The 22627-nt window shown below is 36.5% G+C and overlaps 1 protein-coding gene across 4 annotated transcripts in view; it reads left to right on the top strand.

Annotated features, from left to right (window-relative positions):
• The window catches only part of NUP62CL (nucleoporin 62 C-terminal like), a 69341-nt gene extending 51626 nt beyond the window's left edge, over positions 1 to 17715 (top strand). For 3 of the 4 annotated variants that reach the window (XM_079911600.1, XM_079911601.1, XM_079911598.1), the window contains one exon: positions 16764 to 17715. In XM_079911600.1, the coding sequence (XP_079767726.1) occupies positions 16764 to 16855 (92 nt within the window). In that variant the 3' untranslated portion in view covers positions 16856 to 17715. The remainder of the gene's footprint in view (positions 1 to 16763) is intronic. The other variant, XM_079911599.1, reaches the window with a different exon arrangement.
• Positions 17716 to 22627: the final 4912 nt, after the last annotated feature.

The following is a 22627-nucleotide window of genomic DNA, read 5'->3' as shown; positions in this document are numbered from 1 at the left end:
ACATAAAATATTAAGGAATTTTTTATTTTCTTATATGTCTTACTGTGGTTATGTAGGAAAATATTTTTATTCTTAGAAGCTGCATGCTACGTTATTTAGAGAAGTGTCATATCTCTAGTTCTGTTTCAAGTGGTTCAACCAAAATCATTTGTGGAGAGAAAAAGATGGAGCGATTTGTGGCAAAATGGTAACAGTGGGTTAATCCAGGGAAAGGGTATATAAGTTTGTGACTTTTACTATTCTCTCAACTTTTTAATAGATTTAAAATAAAAATTGGTAGAAAGTGATTTTTATAGACTTTTGCCTAAATATGGAATATATTGAGACCTCAGTAATTGAGACAAATGGGGGCTAGTTAGCCAATCAGAGTTACTACTTTTAAAGATGTAGTATGAAAATAATACAAATCTTGTTTGGCTTTATAGATTCCTCATTCTCTACATTAATAGAGGTCATCAACCATGAACTTCCTTTGCTTCTTTCCCTTCCAAACATACCTATAGCATCATCATCCATCTTTACTTCTTTCTTTCCTGTGTTCTATTGCTTTCTAAACTGTGTTTTGAATCATCAGAGGGAAGTTAAATTCTATATTGCTTTAGTATTAATTACCTGAGAGGGAGAGGTTTCTGAGTCAGACAGATATGGATTCAAGTCAAGGTATTACTACTTAATAGTTGTGTGAGCTCAACTGTTACTTAATCTCTCTGAGTCTGTATCCTTATTTTAAAAATGAGGGCCAATATTTACCTTTTAGGGCTTTTGTAAGGATTAAAGGAAGCAAAATTGAACTTTCCTTGAGCAGTGCCTGGCTCATGGTTGGTGCTCAGTAAATGACAGAAGCAGAACTGGTTGTCAGAGTTTACTGTACATAGGAGGGGCGGGGTAGGGAGAAGGACAAGAATGGTCATATGGTTCAAAAGGTAGCTATTAAATGAGTCTAGAGAAAGCAGTTCCGCATAGATTATCATTGAAAACCACTTACCTAGAGAAGTTGTTAAGAACAGCTGAGATGTGGGAGAATGTCAGTGGCTAGAAAACACTGAGGAATGAGATCATACAAAGTTTGACTCAGTTGTATTCCTCTCTGTTGCATATTTTCCTACAATGAGCGATGCTTCTTGGATAGAGTTGGGGGGGATGTCAAAATGTAATTAGGTAAAGAAAGATTATAGTGATTTTTTTTCTCTTGGCTGAGATCCTCTTTGTCATAAATGAAATCTCAAGGCTCTCAGCCAGTGTTTTCCTACTGATAAAATTAAGGTTGTTAGTGCTACAAAGAACTTACTTTATTATGTAAATGAAGAAACTGTGGTTCAGAGAAGTTAAATGACTTCCCTAAGAACACACAGTTAATTAGTGGCAGAGCTAGGACCAGAATCTAAATTTCCTAATTATCAGAACAGTATTCTTTCTACTGGTATGCTCTTAAAACAATTCTAATGTAGGCATCACTGGATATAAAAACAAATCTTAATCATTTACCTAACAGTAGAGGACATGGGTTTTCAAAGTATGATAATGGTAGTACTTGAGTAGGATGTAAGTTCTAGGTGTCTGAGTAAAGTTTCAGTCAACACAGGGTAAAAAGGGTAAGACAATGGAGAGTAATGATTACTTGGAGGTACTTTTCTGCTAAAATTTGAGTTGAGATGGAGGGGCAATGAGAGCTCATACAGGTTCCCAAATTAGATGGGGAAGCCATGATAATGGAAAAAAGCCTGGTGATTCTTGATACTGTGGGCTCCTTTTTTGCTGTTCCCACAAGGAACCTTTCCTTTTCATATCAGGAAAAGACATGATCAAGGAATGGAGAGTGGCAGGATTTAATCATGCTAAGAGAAGGGTTTTTTTGTTGTTGGTTTATTTTACTTTTTAATAATTAAGGGGTCATGTCTGCTGAAATGGTCTGTGGACTGAGAAGTTTTAAGGTTAAACTTCTTAATGAGTCTCTTTATTCACATCCAAATAATAGTTATAAAAAAACTAATACATGTGTTATTTTAACAATAGAAATAATGTAATTTTTTTAATTAAAGAGAAATCTCTAACAGTAAGGTTTGTTTTAAATAAAAATGGTTTTAAAGCCAAAATCTCTATCTTGGAAGGTTTCTGGGAAATATTTTTATGATTTGATATCTTTAATGACAGTACAAATTTTTTTCTGCTATAAAACATAACTGTTATGCTATGTACTTAACTTAAAAATCAGCTTATCTTTAAAAGTGATTTGAAAATCATACACTACAGTTTATATGTTAAAATATTACACTGTCCAATCAACTTTTCAATATCTATGAGTAAGCAGAGAACCAGGCCCCTTTCTTCCTCTAACCCATATAGAACTGACTGATGGAACCAAACTAGGAAGAGATAAGTTTAAGGGTATTGAATTAAGGGAGTGTCTGAACATGTACTGCTGTTGACCAGTTTTAAAATTTGATACTTATCCATTTTTTAACATTTTCTTTGCTTCTTTTCCTCATGATTAATATAGCTAATTGAGAGTTAATAGTAACTATAGTCAAATACTAGTTCCCTCTCTTGTCTTTCTCTTTATACAAATTTACGGCATTATTTCGAGGTTGGCTTGATGGCAACGCTGCAGTCACACATCTGTCTTCTCAGTTGGCAGTCATTGAAACTGCAGCAACTCCAGCTCTGCTGGGACCACTTATGACAGAGTTGAAAGTCAATCTGAGCCAATTTGTTATTCATTTTAAATATATGGAGCTACTTCTTTTAGAGGAGGGAGGTAGGACTGAAGGGTAGGCGTTTTTTGTTTCTTCATATACCAAACCTTGTCATGTCCGTTAATATTTATCAAACACCATAATAAAGGGGTGGGCAGTGGAAAATCTTATGCAAGTCGTTATTTGAAAGTTCCTTGAGTATTTTCATGGCATTTGTTTCTTTCATGAAGTGTCCCAAAGCTTCATGACTAAAATGTATTTCATCCATAATCATTGCAGTTTCCTATGGGTTAGAGCCCCATAATTATTTAATAGCTGCTCACAACATTTAGACTGCTATTTATGGCAGAAGGAGAAGAATCTTCAGAGTAACTAAAAATGCCATAAGGAATTTTGCGGTATTTCTACAATATAGTTCTATTAGCAGTGGTCTGTGAACACCTTATTTACTTTTGGCATAAAACATACTTAGTCGTCTAGCGTGACTCTACTACCTTGCATAAAACGCCTTCAGAATCATTTTAGAGAAGCAGCTTTTTGTGATACGTCATAATCATACTTCATTTTCACCCAATGTTAATATTTATTGTTTGCGGGATTATTTTAAATTAGATTTTTCAGGGCCGGGCATGTTGTTATCTTTTTTTAAAAAATTGAGGTATATTTGACATATAGCATTATATTAGTTTCAGGTGCACAGCATGATTCAATATTTGTATACATTGCCAAACCATCACCACAATAAGCCTAGTCAACATCCATCACCTTACATAGATAGAAAAAAAAAATTGTTTTTCTTGCAGTGAGAACTTCTAAGATCTACTCTCTTAGCAACCTTCAAGTATGCAATACAGTATTATTAACTATAGTTACCATGCTGTATTTTTTAAGAAGCTTTGGTCCAGATAAGAAATGCTTTAAAATTTTTTTTTATTAATTACTTTCAGCCCTCTCATATCTGAAGAGTATCTAATGCCGACATGCCAAAAGATGCCTTTGGATTCCAATCAAAGTGTCTTCTTCCTAGTTCATCTTTTATAATAGAATCTGATTTACTGATTAAGCTGGTTTCTTTTACCTCTTCTTTTTCTGAAGTTCTTTGGGAAATCTTGGTGACATTGGTTGATCGATGAGGTCATCTCTTATGTTCTGGAGTATAATGTTCCACTTTAGATACTTGAGAGGCTCTTGATCTGTCAGAGATGTGGTAACAACACAAAGACTCACTTTAAAGGTCTGTTAAGCTCAACAGAGACAGGTACTTACTTGCTTCTTCCCATTGCAGTTAACTGAAAGGTATTTTATTTCTTTTCATTGTTTAATGAGCTACCTGCTCATCTCTGCTCCTCTTTACAGACAAAATAGATTTATTATCACACCATTGTTCCTTAATTCTAAAGAATTTCTTGTAGGTTAGATTAGGATACTGAGATTAAAAATGATCAAGACTTCGGCTTCTGTTAGGAAAGAGTGCGTGATGGTTAACATTCTCAGAGCTCCTCTTCCCAAACTTCCTTTCTATATGTAAATCCAGATTTGAAATACACTCAATACATCTGCAAAATTAGATTTCTCACTAATCCTCCTTATGTACATTTTGTGCCCAAGTGAATTTCCTCAAGCTGGAGAGTCTCCCCAGATGAATTATATGTAACATGATTTAAATCACTCCCAAATAGCAGAATTTATATTGTTTGTGAGGTATACAGATTTTTCTCCAAAGCAATTTTCTTCCTGTTAGCGACTAAAAACTATAAATATACTGAAGCCTTGCTATAACGCAGTTTTGGGGCCCACGCTCTGTGGCTACCTCATAGATAAAGTGGCCTGATAGTATTTCACCAATGAAATCTCCCCAGTTGGGATTCAGATAGGCCTGTCTTATTTTGAGCACTTCAGTGTTTGAAGGGACAACAAACAGTGTTATGATGTGGTGCCAGATAGTACTTTTTATTTAAAAATTTCCCAGCATTTGACAAACAGATGCACTGTAACAGAAAAAGCGCTCTTAGATGGGAGTCTGAAGATATGAGTCCTAGTGTCAATTTTCATTAGTTTTGGCCTTTGGAAAGCCACTGAACCTTCTTGAGTTTTTAGTTATTCTCTTCATCCTAGGATATTGTGGGAATCAAATAAGGTAATATGCATAGACATTTTGAAAACTCAAGTGCCGTATAATGGAAAGTGTTATTTTAGATACAGGTCAAAACCAGAGAGTAGTGACTCTCGATACAAAACACCTACTATGTGCCAAGGTGCTGTGTTAATCAGCGTAGGAGGTGTAAACATCAGTGGCATGCACCTCTGCCTCGAGAAGGTTCAAAGTGCATGTGTAGGGAGCAGTAAAGAAAGAGAAACCTATCTTTAGTTGGTTCCCTAGAAGAGCTAGAATTTGAAATAAGACTTGAACAGTAAGTAACATTTCAACAGGATGACTGCCTGAGAACGACTTCAAATGCAATAATTCTACTATCTTGTCCCCCTCCTGCCCATGCCTCCAAGACTTCACAATACCTTCACCATCTTTTATTTTTATTCCTTTCCTTTAAATGTATTTTTTATTAATTTTGTGTGAAGGGTAGTGCTATATACAAGAAGAGTGTCTTGTCATCACCAACTTTTTTTTTAAACATCTTTATTGGAGTAAAATTGCTTTGCAAAGTTGTGTTAGTTTCTGCTGTATAACAAAGTGAATCAGCTGTATGTATACATATATCCCCATATCTCCTCCCTCTTGCATCTCCCTCCGACCCTTCCCATCCCACCCCTCTAGGTGGCCACAAAGCAACGAGCTGATCTCCCTGTGCTGTGCAGCTGCTTCCCACTAGCTACCTATTTTACATTTGGCAGTGTATATATGTCCATGCCACTCTCTCACTTTGTCCCAGCTTACCTTTCCCCCTCCACATGTCCTCAAGTCCATTCTCTACGTCTGGGTCTTTATTCCTGTCCTGCCCCTAGGTTCATCAGAACCATTTTGTTTTTAGATTCCATATATATGTGTTGGCATACGGTATTTGTTTTTCTCTTTCTGACTTAGTTCACTCTGTATGACAGACTCTATGTCCATCCGCCTCACTACAAATAACTCAATTTCATTTCTTTTTATGGCTGAGTAATATTCCATTGTATATATGTGCCACATCTTCTTTACCATTCATCTGTTGATGGACATTTAGGTTGCTTCCATGTCCTGGCTATTGTAAATAGTGCTGCAGTGAACATTGGAGTGCATGACTCTTTTTAAATTATGGTTTTCTCAAGGTATATGCCCAGTAGTGGGATTGCTGGGTCATATGGTAGTTCTATTTTTAGTTTTTTAAGGAACCTCTGTACCGTTCTCCATAGTGGCTGTATCAATTTACATTCCCACCAACAGTGCAAGAGGGTTTCCTTTTCTCCACACCCTCTCCAGCATTTATTGTTTGTAGATTTTTTTGATGATGGCCATTCTGACTGGTGTGAGGTGATACCTCATTGTGGTTTTTTTTTTTTATCATTGTAGTTTTGATTTGCGTTTCTCTAATGATTACTAATGTTGAGCATCCTTTCATGTGTTTGTTAGCAATCTGTGTATCTTCTTTGGAGAAATGTCTATTTAGATCTTCTGCACATTTTTGGATTGGGTTGTTTGTTTTTTTGTTATTGAGCTGCATGAGCTGCTTGTAAATTTTGGAGATTAATCCTTTGTCAGTGGCTTCATTTGCAACTATTTTCTCCCATTCTGAGGGTTGTCTTTTCATCTTGTTTATGGTTTCCTTTGCTGTGCAAAAGCGTTGAAGTTTCATTAGGTCCCATTTGTTTTTGTTTTTATTTACATTTCTCTAGGAGGTGGGTCAAAAAGGATCTTGCTGTGATTTATGTGATAGAGTGTTCTGTCTAAGTTTTTCTCTAAGAGTTTCATAGTGCCTGGCCTTACATTTAGGTCTTTAATCCATTTTGAGTTTACTTTTGTGTATGGTGTGAGGAAGTGTTCTAAATTCATTCTTTTACATGTGGCTGTCCAGTTTTCCCAGCACCACTTATTGAAGGGGCTGTCTTTTCTCCATTGTATATTCTTGCTTCCTTTATCAAAGACAAGGTGACCATAGGTGCGTGGGTTTATCTCTGGGCTTTCTATCCTGTCCCATTGATATATATTTCTGTTTCTGTGCCAGTACCATAATGTCTTGATGACTGTAGCTTTGTAGTATAGTCCGAAGTCCAGGAGTCTGATTCCTCCAGCTCCATTTTCCTTTCTCAAGATTGCTTTGGCTATTATGGGTCTTCTGTGTTTCCACACAAATTGTAAAATTTTTTCTTCTAGCTCTGTGAAAAATGCCATTGGTAGTTTGATAGGGATTGCATTGAATCTGTAGATTGCTTTGGGTGGTATAGTCATTTTTACAATGCTGGTTTTTCCAATCCAAGAGCATGGTATATCTCTCCATCTGTTTGTATCATTTTTAATTTCTTTCATCAGTGTCTTATAGTTTTCTGCATCCAGGTCTTTTGTCTCCTTAGGTAAGTTTATTCCTAGGTATTTTATTCTTCTGGTTGCAATGGTAAATGGGAGTGTTTCCTTAATTTCTCTTTCAGATTTTTCATCATTAGTATATAGGAATGCAAGAGATTTCAGTGCATTAATTTTGTATCCTGCTACTTTACCAAATTCATTGATTAGCTCTAGTAGTTTTCTGGTAGCGTCTTTAGGATTCTCTCTATATAGTGTCATGTCATCTGCAAACAGTGACAGTTTTACTTCTTCTTTTCCAATTTGGATTCCTTTTATTTCTTTTTCTTCTCTGATTGTTGTGGCTAAAACTTCCAAAACTATATTGAATAAGAGTGGTGAGAGTGGGCAACCTTGTCTTGTTCCTGATCTTAGTGGAAATGGTTTCAGTTTTTCACCACTGAGAACAATGTTGGCTGTGGGTTTGTCATATATGGCCTTTATTTTGTTGAGGTAAGTTCCCTCTATGCCTACTTTCTGGAGAGCTTTTATCACGAATGGGTGTTGAATTTTGTCGAAAGCTTTTTCTGCATCTATAGAGATTATCATATGGTTTTTACCCTTCGATTTGTTAATATGGTGTATCACATTGATTCACTTGCATATATTGAAGAATCCTTGCATTCCTGGGATAAATCCCACTTGATCATGGTGTATGATCCTTTCAATGTGCTGCTGGATTCTGTTTGCTAGTATTTTGTTGAGGAGTTTTGCATCTGTGTTCATCAGTGATATTGGCCTGTAGTTTTCTTTCTTTGTGACATCTTTGTCTTGTTTTGGTATCAGGGTGATGGTGGCCTCGTCGAATGTGTTTGGGAGTGTTCCTTCCTCTGGTATATTTTGGAAGAGTTTGAGAAGGATAGGTGTTAGCTCTTCTCTAAATATTTAATAGAATTTGCCTGTTTAGCCATTTGATCCTGGGCTTTTGTTTGTTGGAATATTTTTAATCACGGTCTCAGTTTCAGTGCTTGTGATTGGTCTTTTTATATTTTCTATTTCTTCCTGGTTCAGCCTCAGAAGGTTGTGCTTTTATAACAGTTTGTCCATTTCTTCCAGGTTGTCCATTTTATTGGCATAGAGTTGCTTGTAGTAATCTCTCACGGTCCTTCATATTTCTGCAGTGTTAACTGTTACTTCTCCTTTTTCACTTCTAATTCTACTGATTTGAGTCTTCTCCCTTTTTTCCTTGATGAGTCTGGCTAATGACTTATCAATTTTGTTTATCGTCTCAGAGAACCAGCTTTACTTTTATTGATCTTTGCTATTGTTTCCTTCATTTCCTTTTCATTTATTTCTGATCTGATCTTTACGGTTTCTTTCCTTCTGCTAACTTTGGGGTTTTTTTCTTTCTTCTTTCTCTAATTGCTTTAGATGTAAGGTTAGGTTGTTTATTTGAGATGTTTCTTGTCTCTTGAGGTAGGATTGTATTGCTATAAACTTCCTTCTTAGAAATACTTTTGCTGCATCCCATCGGTTGTGTGTTGTCATGTTTTCATTGTCATTTGTTTCTAGGTATTTTTTGATTTCCTCTTTGATTTCTTCAGTGATCTCTTGGCTATTTAGTAGCTTATTGTTTAGCCTCCATGGGTTTGTATTTTTTACATTTTGTTCCTGTCATTGATATGTAGTCTCATAGCATTGTGGTCAGAATGATACTTGATACGATTTCAATTTTCTTAAATTTTCTAAGGCTTGATTTGTGACCCAAGATATGTTCTATCCTGGAGAATGTTCCATGAGCACTTTAGAAGAAAGTATATTCTGCTGTTTTAGGATGGCATGTGCTATAAATATCAGTTAAGTCCACCCTGTTTAATGTATCATTTAAAGTTTGTGTTTCCTTATTTATTTTCATTTTGGTTGATCTGTCCATTGGTGAAAGTGGGGTGTTAAAGTCCCCTACTATGATTGTGTTACTGTCGATTTCCCCTTTTAAGGCTCTTAGCATTTGCCTTATATGTTGAGGTGCTCCTATGCTGGGTGCATAAATATTTACAATTGTTCTATCTTCTTCTTGGATCGATCCCTTGATCATTATATAGTGTCCTTCTTTATCTCTTGTAATAGTCTTTATTTTAAAGTCTATTTTGTCTGATATGAGAATTGCTACCCCAGCTTTCTTTTGATTTCCATTTGCATGGAATATCTCTTTCCATCCCCTCACTTTCAGTCTGTATGTGTCCCTAAGTCTGAAGTGGGTCTCTTGTAGACAGCATATATATGGGTCTTGTTGTTATATCCATTCAGCCAGTCCTTGTCTTTTGGTTGGAGCATTTAATCCATTTACTTTTAAGGTAATTATCGATATGTATGTTCCTATTACCAGTTCCCAATTGTTTTGGGTTTGTTACTGTAGGTCTTTTCCTTCTCTTGTGTTTCCTGCCTAGAGGAGTTCCTTTAGCATTTGTTGTAAAGCTGGTTTGGTGGTGCTGAATTCTCTTAGCTTTTGCTTGTCTGTAAAGGTTTTAATTTCTTTGTCGAATCTGAATGAGATCCTTGCTGGGTAGAGTAATCTTGCTTGTGGGTTTTTCCCTTTCTTCACTTTAAATATGTCCTGCCACTCCCTTCTGGCTTGCAGAGTTTCTGCTTAGCTGTTAACCTTATGGGGATTCCGTTGTATGTTGTTTGTTGCTTTTGCCTTCCTGCTTTTAATATTTTTTCTTTGTATTTAATTTGTATTTAATTTGATGGTTTGAATAATATGTGTCTTGGAGTGTTTCTCCTTGGATTTATCCTGTATGGAACTCTCTGCACTTCCTGGACTTGATTGACTATTTCCTTTCCCATATTAAGGAAGTTTTCAACTATAATCTCTTCAAATACTTTCTCAGACCCTTTCTATTTCTCTTCTTCTTCTGGGACCCCTATAATTAGAATGGTGGTGCATTTAATGTTGTCCCAGAGGTCTCAGAGAGTGCCCTCAATTCTTTTCCATTCTTTTTTCTTTATTCTGCTCTGCGGTAGTTATTTCCACTCTTTTTCTTCCTGGTCACATATCTGTTCTTCTGCCTCAGTTATTCTGCTATTGATTCCTTCTAGAGAATTTTTAATTTCATTTATTGTGTTGTTCATCCTTGTTTGTTTGGTCTTTAGTTATTTCTAGGTCCTTGTTAAATGTTTCTTGTATTTTCTCCATTCTTTTTACAAGACTTTGGATCATCTTTACTGTCATTACTCTGAATTCTTTTTCAGGTAGACTACCTATTTCCTCTTCATTTGTTTGGTCTGGTGGGTTTTTACCTTGCTCCCTCATCTGCTGCATATTTCTCTGTCTTCTCATTTTGCTTATCTTTCTGTGTTTGGGGTCTCCTTTTCTCAGGGTGCAGGTTAGTATTTCCTGTTGTTTTTGGTGTCTGCCCCCAGTGGGTAAGGTTGGTTCAGTGGGTTGTGTAGGCTTCCTGGTAGAGGGGACTGGTGCCTGTGTTCTGGTGGATGACGCTGGATCTTGTCTTTCTGGTGGGCAGGGATGTGTCCAGTGATGTGTTTTAGGGTATCTGTGAACTTAGTATGATTTTAGGCAGCCTCTCTGTTAATGGGTGGGGCTGTGTTCCTCCTTTGCTAGTTGTTTGGCATGGGGCATCAAGCACTGGAGCTTGCTGGCTGTTGGGTGGAGCTGAGTCTTAGCGTTGAAGCGGAGTTCTCTGGGAGAGCTCTTGCTGATTGATATTACATGGGGCCAGGAGGTCTCTGATGGTCCAGTGTCCTGAACTCGGCTCTCCCACCTCATAGGCTCAGGCCCGACACCAGGCCAGAGCACCGAGACCCTGTCAGCCACATGGCCAGGTACATGGGAATTTTCTTGCCTTTTGGGAAGTCTGTGGTCTTCTGCCAATGTTCAGTAGGTGTTGTGTAGGCATTGTTCCACATGTAGATGTATGTTTGATGTATTTTTGGGGAGGAAGGTGATCTCCACGTCTTACTCTTCCACCATCTTGAAGGTCTCCCCCAACACCACCTTAATGTATCAGTGGTGAGATCAGGATGAGAATTCTCATGGCAGAGTGGAGAGCTTCGTATGTTTCTAGAAACACTGTTCTTCCCATCAGATCACAGTTAACAGTAAGAATTCAAGTATATTTATTCTGAGTGTTACTTTAGTTTCAATAACCTGGGAATCTTCTTAAAAGTACCTATGATAAGTGGGAGGACAGTGTTCTCTCTCTCTCTCTCTCTTTTTCCCCCTCCTTCCCTCTCTTCCTTTCTTCCTCCCCCCCTTCCCCTCTCTCCCCCTTCCTACCTCCTTATTCCACTTTTTGAATGAGAAATAAACCTTAATTAGGTTAAATTTCTGAGATTTCAGGGTTGCTTTTTTTTGGGGGGGGGTACATGGGCCTCTCACTGTTGTGGCCTCTCCCGCTGCGGAGCACAGGCTCTGGATGCGCAGGCTCAGCAGCCATGGTTCACAGGCCCAGCCGCTCCGCGGCATGTGGGATCTTCCCGGACCAGGGCACGAACCCGTGTCCCCTGCATCGGCAGGCAGACTCTCAACCACTGAGCCACCAGGGAAGCCCCAGGGCTGCTTTTAAACAGCAGCCTAACCTAATACTGAAGTATATTCTACAGTAACTAAAACCTTAAAATCTGTCTTTGGCTTAGCAGGCATGCAACAATGAGGAAACCCATATTGGAAGCTGAAACGATGGCCAACCATATTAAGCAGTGAGAATAAATGTTAAAACTCTTGCCTCACATAAATTGGGGGTCATATTATGTGCATACTCAGCAGGCACTTCTAGAAGAAATTGGGAATCAAAACCTTATTTGTGTGGGTTAGTTTTTTATACTAATTGAAATTTTTATTGAGGTAATTGTGGATTCACATTTAGTGTAAGGAATAATATAGGTCCTGAAGAAATAATATAGAGTTCCTATTTATAATTTACCTAGTTCTCCCCAGTGATAGCATCTTACAAAACTGTAGTACTGTATTGCAACTGGGGTATTAACATTGATAAAATTTGTCTTGTTCAGATTTCTACAGTTTTGTGTGTGTGTGTGTGTGTGTGCGTGCATGTGTGTGTGTGTGTTTAGTCATATACAATTTTATCACATGTGTAGGTTTGTATGTCCACAACCATTGTAAAAATACAGAATAGTTCCATTACTACAAGAATTCCTCATATTCCCCTTTTATTGCCACACCCACCTCCCTCCCACCATATCCCCCCTACTCCCTGCCTCCTAATTCTTGGCAACCACTAATCTATTCTCCCTTTCTAAAATTTTGTCATTTCAAAATACTATATAAGATGAAATCATATAGCATGTAACCTTTAGGGGTTGGCTTTTTTTCACTCAGCATAATTCTCCAGAGATTCATCTAAATTGCTATGTGTATCATTGGTTTGATCCTTTTTGTTGCTGAGTAGTTTTCCATGGTTTAGATGTACTACAGTCTGTTTACACATTTACCTGTTGTAGTACATCTTAGATGTTTCCAGCTTTTGGCTACTTATGAGTAAAGCTTCTATGAATGTTTATGTACAGAGTCTTGTGTGAACATAAGTTTTCATTTCTCTTGGATAGATGCCCAAGAGTGCAATTCCTAGGTCATATGGTAGTTGCGTCTTTAGTTTTATTTTAAAAACGGTTACACTGTTTTCCAGAGAGACTGTACCATTTTACATACCCACCAGCAATGTATGAGTAATCTAATTTGTCTGCATCCTCAACATTTAGTATTTTCACTTTTTTTTTCATTTTAACCATTCTGCTAGATGTGTAGTGAGATCACTGAAGTTTTAATTTGCATTTTCCTAATGGCTAATGATGTGGAACATCTTTTCATGTGCTTATTTGTCATGAGTATATCCTCTTTGATGAAATGTCAGTTCTTGCCTTTTGTCCATTTTCTAATTAGATTTTTTTACTGTTGTTTTGAGAGTTCATTATATATTCTAGATACTAGTCCTTTGCTAGCTATGTGGTTTGCATATATTTTCTCCTACTCTGTACCTTGTCTCTTCTTAACAGAGTTGTTCACAGGACAAAAGTTTTTAAAATTAAGTCCAGTTTATCAATTTTTCCTTTTATGGATCATGCTTTTGGTGTGAAGTCTAAGAACTTTTTGTGTAGTCCTATATACCCCCAATTTTCTCCTCTGTTTTTTCCTACAAGTTTTATTGTTTTATATTTTATATTTAAGGCTGTGATCCATTTTGAGTTAATTTTTGTATAAGATGTGAGGTTTAGATGAAGCTTTTTTTTCCCTCTATGGATATCAAATTGTTTTCTGGGATCTCTATTCCGTAGATCTATATTTCTTTCGCTCCACCAATACCACACTTTCTTAATCAATGTAGCTGTATAGTAAGCCTTAATATCTTGGAGAGTAATTTCTCCCACTTTATTTTTCTCCATCAAGGTTGTTTTAGCTATTTTAATTTCTTTGCATTTCCATGAAAATTTGCTGGGATTTGATAGGAATTACATTAAATTTATAGATCAATTTGGGGGAAAATTGACATCTTTACTGTGTTGATTCTTCTCATCCATGAACATAGTATGTCTCAATATTTATTTAGGTCTTCTTTGAGTTCTTTCATCAGCATTTTGTAATTTTCAGCACCCACATCATGTATATGTTTTGGTTTTGTCAGACTTATACCTAAGTATTTCATTTTATTTGTAGTGATTGTAAATGATATTGCGTTTTAAATTCTAGTTTCCACATGTTCATTTTTAGTACATAAAAACACAATTTTATATGTTGATCTTGTATGCCTGCTGAACTCACTTCTAGGAGTTTGGTATTTTGGGGTTTTGTTTTGTTTTTGATTCCTTGGGATTTTCTACATAAGTAGTTACATCATCTGCAAAAAGGGACAATTTTGTTCTTTCCTTCCCCATCTGTATGCTATTTATGTCTTTTTCTCACATTACACTGGTTAGAACTTCAGAACCATGTTGAATAAGAGTGGTGAGAACAAACATCTTTGCCTTGCTTCTGAGTTTAGTCTTTCACTGGAAGTATGATTTTAAGTATAGGTTTTTTTGTAGATGCTTTTTATCAAATTGAGGTAATTCCACTCTTTTCCTGACTTTTTTTATCATTAACTTTTATTATTAATGAGTACTGGATTTTGTCAAATGCTTTCTCTACATCAATTGATATAATCATATGACTTTTCTTCTTTAACTTGTTGATATGGTGGATTACATTGACACATTTTTAAACATTGATTCAACCTTACATTTATGGAATAAATTCTACTTGGTCCTGGTTTCTAGTTCCTTTTATATGTTATTGGATTTGGTTTGCTAGAATTTTCTTGAGGATTTTTAAGTGTTTGAGAGATTTTTTTAATTGTTATTTTATATTGGAGTATACTTTATTTACAATGTTGTGTTAGTTTCAGGTGTACAGCAAAGTGATTTAGTTATACATATGCATATATCTATTCTTTTTCAGATTCTTTCCCATATAGGTTATTACAGAGGTTTGAGTTGATTTTTGTTCATAGTTAGTGGTAGGGGGTCAACTTCAGTTACATGTAGATATGCAGTTGTCCCTGTATTATTGGCTGAAAAAGACTATGCTTCCTCCCATTGTATTGTCTTGGCACCTTTGTTAAAAATGAATTGACCATAAATATAAAGTTTTATTTGTGGACTTCATTTCTGTTCCATTGATCTCTATGGCTATCCTATGCTAATACCATGCTGTCTTGATTACTGTAGCTTTGTAGTGTGTTTTAAAATTGGGTGGTGTAATTCCTGCAATTTATTATTCTTTTTCAGATTGCTTTGGTTATTCTGGGTCCTTTGTCTTTCCATGTAAATTTTAAAGCTTGTCTATATCTACAAAAGTAGCCTTCTGGAATTTTCATAGGCATTGCATTGAATTTGTAGATCAATTTGTGGAGAATTGACATCTTAACAGTATTGAGTCTTTCAATCCATGAACATGGAATATCTCTTCATTTTTTTAGATCTTCTTAAGTTTCTCTTAGCAATGATTTATAGTTTCCACGTGTACAAGTCTTATAGTTCATTTGCTAAGTTTATTCCTGAGTGTTTTAATTCTTTTTTATGCTACTGTGAATGGAGTTGTTTTATTAATTTCACTTTCATATTGTTCAGTACAATTACTTTTTTAATAATGTCAAATGTATATGGCATAGTTCCCATCAAATTTTGACTATTACTAGCATTTTACTTCTAGTATGATGTATAATTTAATAGGCCTGCAGGGACAATCACTGACGCATATCATGGGACCAGAACTCTGGGCAGTTAAGTGCCTAGGTGCAGTTTCTGCCCTTAAGGAATGAAACTCCTGAAAAATGTAAAGTATGTTAATACAGAGATAGTCTTGAGAATTCAATTTGAAACCATGACAAAATATTTATGGTAAGCCTCTCTTAATAATGCTGACTTGTGTTTTTCGACATTTCATTGATTTTTAAAAATGTTTATAAAAGTACTCTTTTGCATTTAATATGTATCAATCAGCAAATTAAGTAGTTTGTGCTTATGTTGACACTTTTGGCCTCAAGTTAATGGTTTGTTGTAGTGCTCATTTGTGTTTCTGTCACATTGAAAAATGTTATTCAGGGGTAAAAAATTGGTCCCTGCAGTTAGTTATTACAACAGAAAGGAGTTGTGTTTTCCCAGACTGTTCTCCTAGCCTTTCAGTAGACAACCATCATTTAAATCACTTGTTCTTAAAAGGTGTGATCTTACGAAATGCCTATATGTCATAAGATAGAATGAGGTATTATACTTCAAAAACTGCAAAACATTGGTTCTTTTCCAATTGGCTGAAGAAAATTAAAGTATATTGTTCCACATTTTTTAGTTTTTCTCTTGTGAAGTTTTCCGTAAATTTTTGGCACCAGTTATTGCTTATCAACCAGTGAGCATTAATGAATACTAAAACAAATGACCAAATTTATTTGTGCACATTAACAGAAAAACTCAGATTATCACACTTACTTCAACAGCTTATTTTTACTGCAAAAAGTTACTGTTCTATATGGTGAAACTAATGGTATTTTGTGTTGTTCTGCCCCTGAGCAAATTAAGGACCACCAAGTTAAATAAATCATTAGAAAGGAACTGAAATGTGAAAATATTCAGTGTACTACTTTGCTTATAGGCAGCAAAGACCTACCAAAATCCACACATTCAATTTCATGACTATCCTGTATGACACCTTTAGGCTGTAATGAGTAAAAAGCAGTTAACACTTCTCTTCAACAAAATACAAATGTCAGGTAGACTGTTACTTCCCTGAAAGCTAGGGAGAGCCAATCAAGAACAGTCTTGTGCAATAGTTTCCAACCAGACAGAGGCATGTTTTTCTCTTCCTCTGTATTTTCTAATACTTAAAGCTATTAAAATTGACATGTATGGGACTCCCCTGGCTATCCAGTGGTTAAGACTCCGCACTTCCACTGCAGGGGGCACGGGTTCAATCCCTGGTCGGGGAACTAAGATCCTGCAAGGCGCATGGCATGGAAAAAAAAAAATTGACATGTAAAGTTTTGTCAATCATAGGTTGAAGGGAGAATGTAAGTTATGTTCCTGGGATATTTTGTCCTCTGAGTAATGATGTGTGCCTTTTCCCCTTATAGGCATGCTGCAAAGGAATGTAGAAGAGATAGAAGTTTTCGAGCATCGTCATTACAGGGAGCAGGAATGCAATGTCAGGATTGCTTTTGATTGAATGACCCTATCTTCAGCATGCTGTTTTTGGATTATACATTACCTACAAATTTTGATGGTGTTTGTTTGAGTAGTATTTACAGTTAATATTTAATCTTTGGTGGCAATAAAGGCTGCATGTATTTTTCCCCCACTTAAATATTGTGCTGTTGGCAATGATACTGTAGTTTGGCTTTTAGTATTAGCAACTCAAAACTATATCAGCTCTTCTGTCTAGACAGCAGCCTATTTGATGTTGACTCTGTGTGTGCAATTCATGGCTTACTCTGCTAGATTCCATATCTTACCGGCAGCACGCATTGTCCTTTTCACTCCAGCCAGATCATAAAGAAATGTTTGCCAAAAAATAGATGCCAACCAGTCTTGACTGGGTGCCTGTTAACATTCAACCTATAGTGTTAGCTACTGTAAAGTTTCTCTCGTCAAAAGAACTTACTGTCTACTTTGAGATATACTTAATGCCTGTCTGTATAAAAAAAACAGTATAGACAATACAAGGAAGTGTGTTATGAAGTACAGAAAGTATGCTATAGAAATTCAGAGAAGGGAGGAAGAGTTAGGATGGATTTGGGACTTGATTTAGGTTATTTAAAAAAGGGTATGGTTCAGGCAATTGGTTTATTTTTGATGTCCAGATAATCTGGTGTTTTACTTGGTTTTAGCATATGATTTATAGTTGTGGGTTTTGTGTATTTGTTTATCTGTTTTTCAAGAAAAAGCATTGTTCTTAGCTTGGAAACAGTCTGATTTCTTGTGTTTCATGTTTTACCTAAGTCATAAATAAAGGCAAAGCTCTGAAAAATAAAAGTATAACACTAAAATAAACTACTTAAAAGTTTTTGAGTGACTAAAGCTTAATTGCCTGTAATTCCTGAGCTGAATTTCTGTTGTAGTGACTGAACATGAACATCCTGAAGGGTACATATTATGGAAAGAATATATTTTTGAAATGAGTATTAGTGATTTACATCACCTTATGAGTAAACCAAATATCAGAACTTACATGGCCTCTTTCTTTCCTACCCACACTTCTCAAAGTAGCAGCTTCTAATCAGGTAAGTTTTCATTACCTCTCAAAATTACAGAGACCATTTAATTTTATGGATGATTTCTGTAGGTAAACAGCTTTTGAGTATTATCTTGAGTAATCTTTAATGTTTGAATACAATATTATTATCCTAGATAAAGACATTTCCCCTATTGTTTTTGGCAATTCAACTCTTGTAGCCTGTGAATACGTTAAGTTCCACATTCAGTAAAGAGAACATAGTATATAGAAGGAAATACTGGATTTATTCTTGTCCCTGCTTAATTAACTGCACAGATAATTTCATTTGGAGCATTATCTTTTGTCTATAACATGAAAGAGTTGGACCATATGAAGATTTTCCCAACTGGAAGAAACTAGTTTTCATTTCTCACAAGTTTTTTGATTCCTTTATGTCTTTTCACTACCAGTACTTGCTTACTGTAAACTTCCTCAGTAAAATAAAGAAAGAGGAGGCTACAGTACTCCTATTGACTTTGCATTGGGAGTTCTAATATTTTTTTTCCAGGACATAAAAGAGGCATGTGATACAGAGTAAAGTAAGTCAAAAAGAGAACAACAAATACCGTATGCTAACACATATATATGGAATCTAAAAAAAAAATGGTTATGAAGAACCTAGGGGCAGGATGGGAATAAAGACGCAGACCTACTAGAGAATGGACTTGAAGATATGGGGAGGGGGAAGGGTAAACTGGGACAAAGTGAGAGAGCGGCATGGACATATATACACTACCAAACATAAAATAGATAGCTAGTGGGAAGCAGCCGCATAGCACAGGGAGATCAGCTCGGTGCTTTGTGACCACCTAGAGGGGTGGGATAGGGAGGGTGGGAGGGAGAGAGATGCAAGAGGGAAGAGATATGGGGACATATGTATATGTATAACTGATTCACTTTGTTATAAAGCAGAAACTAACACGCCATTGTAAAGCAATTATACTCCAATAAAGATGTTTAAAAAAAAGGCTAAAAAAAAAAAAAGAGGCATGTGAATGGCAAGTGACTTCCAGGTCAATGCAGTAATACTGTGGGTTTACTGGTAGATCTCAGTGTACTGTTTGGAGCCTTGGACTAAATCGTTTTTAAGGTTCCTTCTGACTCTAGTTCTAACATGTGTCTAAAAGACATGGCATTGTTGAACAGATATTAATTAAAAGATCAGAAATAACCTATTCTTGCAAGTAATTTTAAGGCTACATTTATGTTAGGTACTGGAATCTTGAGACCCCTCTCCCCCACAGCCATTGTTAAAGACCAACTAAGATATTAGCTGAAGGAGAATTCTTAAATTTGTCATGCTGACACTTTCCCAGTGCTTATCTACTTTTTTTGTCCTCTGAAAAAGACAGCATTTATGCTATCTCATTTGGAGGATTTGAAAGACATGCACAGTTGTTTACTCTTAATATTAGATGAGTGATGCTATCCCTCTTCAAGAGAAGATTTTTGGTTTTAGCATCTTCTTTCATATCTGGAAATTATAATTGCTTCATAATGTATTCATCAGAAGTGTGCTGTGAACAAAGCACCTAAAAAGGACAAAGCCTGAAAATATGTCTATGTTAAGGAGGAACTTCTGGCTTAATTAAACTAACCTTGTTAAATTGTCAGAAAGACACATGAGGCATATTTTTCAGTTTGTCATAAATTCTGGGGGCAAAATTGTGAAATTACCTCGTGCTAAGATCTCTGTGCCCATGAATAACATCTAGAAATCTCAAAGCTTTTAATATACTGTCTGATATCCTTTTGAAGTGGGGAGAGGATGCTGTGGGGAAATGGAATAGCTGTTATTCCACGGGTAATAAATTTGGCAGAGCTAGAAATAGCCTGGTTTTCCTTCTAGCGCAATTTTCTGAGTATTTGTCCCTTGGTACCTACCACTCGGACTGGCTACAGTTATACACAGGTACATAGAGTACTTCCTTATGACCTTGCTTTGTAGTTGTAATTCCACTCCATGTATGTCTTTTTAGCCATTCATTCTCCACTCATCCCACCTAGTGGATTTGTAATGTAGTGTGTATCACTTCAGTACCAATAGAATGTATGTTTTATAGGAAGCTGTATACAAGTCTGGTGTGGTGGTCAGTGTAGTAATCTGTTCCACCCTTTGCCACCTTCCCAGGGGACAGACACACTAGCAACTTTGGTGTATTCTTCCATTTCCTTGTTGATCAATGTGTCAATTGGACAGTTTGGTTGAGCAGCAGAATTCAGCCCACCACCATATAGGATTTACTTAATGCGGGTTATGTTATGACCCACACTTTGTTTTTGCTTAGATTCCATCCCTGTTCTGTGCCAAAACCACAAAATGGTGCATGTTAGAGCTGCATTCATTCACCTGGGTGCTTCAAGAGCACAGTCATTTGCATATGCTAGGTCTTGGGTAACTCTAGTACTTTCCATGACATTCTCATCTGTTAGAAATTCTCAGGATAGGAAGTATGATGTCTTCCAGTAGCTGCTGTTTGGTCTTATCCTCTAACTTGAGTGTGGCAATACAGAGAGTTTGAATAAGTCTGAACCTACGGGATAAACTTGGAATATTTGCTCATAGATGACCACGCTGCAAGTGATTTTAAAACCATTCTTTTGGGCTTCCCTGGTGGCGCAGTGGTTGAGAGTCCGCCTGCCGATGCAGGGGACATGGGTTCGTGCCCTGGTCCGGGAGGATCCCACATGCCGCGGAGAGGCTGGGCCCGTAAGCCATGGCCGCTGAGCCTGCACGTCCGGAGCCCATGCTCCGCAACGGGAGAGGCCACAGCAGCGAGAGGCCCGCGTACCGCACAAAAAACAAAAAACATTCTTTTGTATAGTACTTTATAGTCACCCTATTATGAAGAATTATTCCCATTTTACAGATGAGGAAACTGGCCTAGACCAGTTAAAGAATCTTAATGAAACTTACATAGTCTTGTAACTTGCCAAACAAAAGTTCAAGTCCAGGTTGCCTACTATGTTATATTGTCAATAACTGTGGGAACTGAGAATCCAAGCAGTGTGACCCCCCCCAAACCCATGATCCTTTTCTTCTTTGGCTCTTTGTGATATAAGAAGGGTTCTCTTTAATTAAAAAATATATTGACTAGGTAATATAATCATGTGGTTCAAAATTCAAGAAGATAAAGTGAAAAGTTTTATCCCTCACCATCCAGTTCCCTTAACCCGGAATCATTTACTTATCACTGTCTTATGTTTTCCCAGAGGTATTTTATTGCCTATACAAGCAAACACATACATATATTCCTTCTTTTTTAAAAACTAAAATGGAAGAATACTATACACATCGTGCTGTACCTTGCTTTTGCACTAAATATATTTTAGAGATTGTTCAGTAGCAGTCCATAGAGAACTTTGTCATCTTTGGTACTGCTGCATAGTTTTCCATTGAATGGATGTATAACATTCATGGATATTTAAGTTGTTTCCAATATTTTGTTATTATAAACAAGGTTGCATGACTAATTTTATATATATACAAAATTTTATAATATATATAGTTTATAAAATTGTATAGCCTATAATTAGATATGTACACATAAAATTAATTTCTTGAGGATACATAGTATTGAGGATAAGTTGAATTCTTGCTTTAAATTGTGCATTTATGATTTAAATTGTATCCTCAAGTTGCCTTCCACAGAGGTACCAATTTATGTTTCTACCAGCAGTGTACTGAGAATGCCTGTTTCCCCTCAATCTCAACAAAACAAGTGTGTTCTCAAACTTGTGGATCTTTACTAATCTGGTGGGTGAAAAATGTTATTTTAATGTACTTTTAGAAAATAAACTTTATTTTTTAAGAGAAGTTTTAGATTCACAGAAAAGTTGCATAGTACAGGGTTCTGTATTCCTCCACTCAGTTTTATTTAGTGTTAACACCTTAAATAACTCTGGTATATTTGTCACAGCTAATGATAGATATGATAATGATAGATAGATTATTAACTAAAGTGCATAATTTATTGATATTTCCATATTTTTTTACATAGGGCCCTTTTCTGTCCCAGGATCCCACATTACATTTGGTCATCATGTCTCCTTTGATTCTTTTGTGACAGATGCTCAGACTTTCCATGTTTTTGATGACCTTGACAGTTTTGAGGAGTACACATCAGGTATTTTATAGTCAGTGTACTTTGAAATTTACATGTCACTTGTGAGATTAAACATCTTTCTTTTCATGTACTTAAGGACATTTGTATTTCCATTTCCGGGAACTAGGAGCCCATTCTCTTAACCACTGTGTTCTACCACTCTCTTGATTCATTGTAATTATCAATAAAAACATTCATGGGCCTGAATACACGTGGGTTTCTGATTCTCAGGATAGGAAGTACAATGTCTTAGCCTCTGTTAGAGACAGAGGAGAACCATTTGTGCTAGTGACGTGGTCAAACTTGAGTCTGATCACTCTGGTAACACTGCAGAGGATGAACCAGAGGCTCGACTGGAAACAGCAGGTAGGTGGGATGCAGGATAAGAAGTCCTTGAAAGCAGAAGCAGGGTTGATAGCGACACATTCGAGGGAAATTAGAGGGGCCAGGATTTGGTGATACTGGATGAGAGAGTCAAGAAGTCAAAGGCGACTCCTAGGCTTATGAGCTGGATATTTTGGATGTTACCTTTAACCTATACAAGAAATCCAAGAGAAATACTTGAACAATTCACAATATACCGGTTGCTCAGTACGTACTCTGGGTTCCTAGCTATGCG

This window comes from Stenella coeruleoalba, assembly GCF_951394435.1.
Source record: "Stenella coeruleoalba genome assembly, chromosome: X".
NCBI classification, from domain to species: Eukaryota; Metazoa; Chordata; class Mammalia; order Artiodactyla; family Delphinidae; genus Stenella; species Stenella coeruleoalba.
The sequence above is the reverse complement of the archived record's forward strand: the minus strand, read 5'-3'. Positions and strand labels throughout refer to the sequence as shown.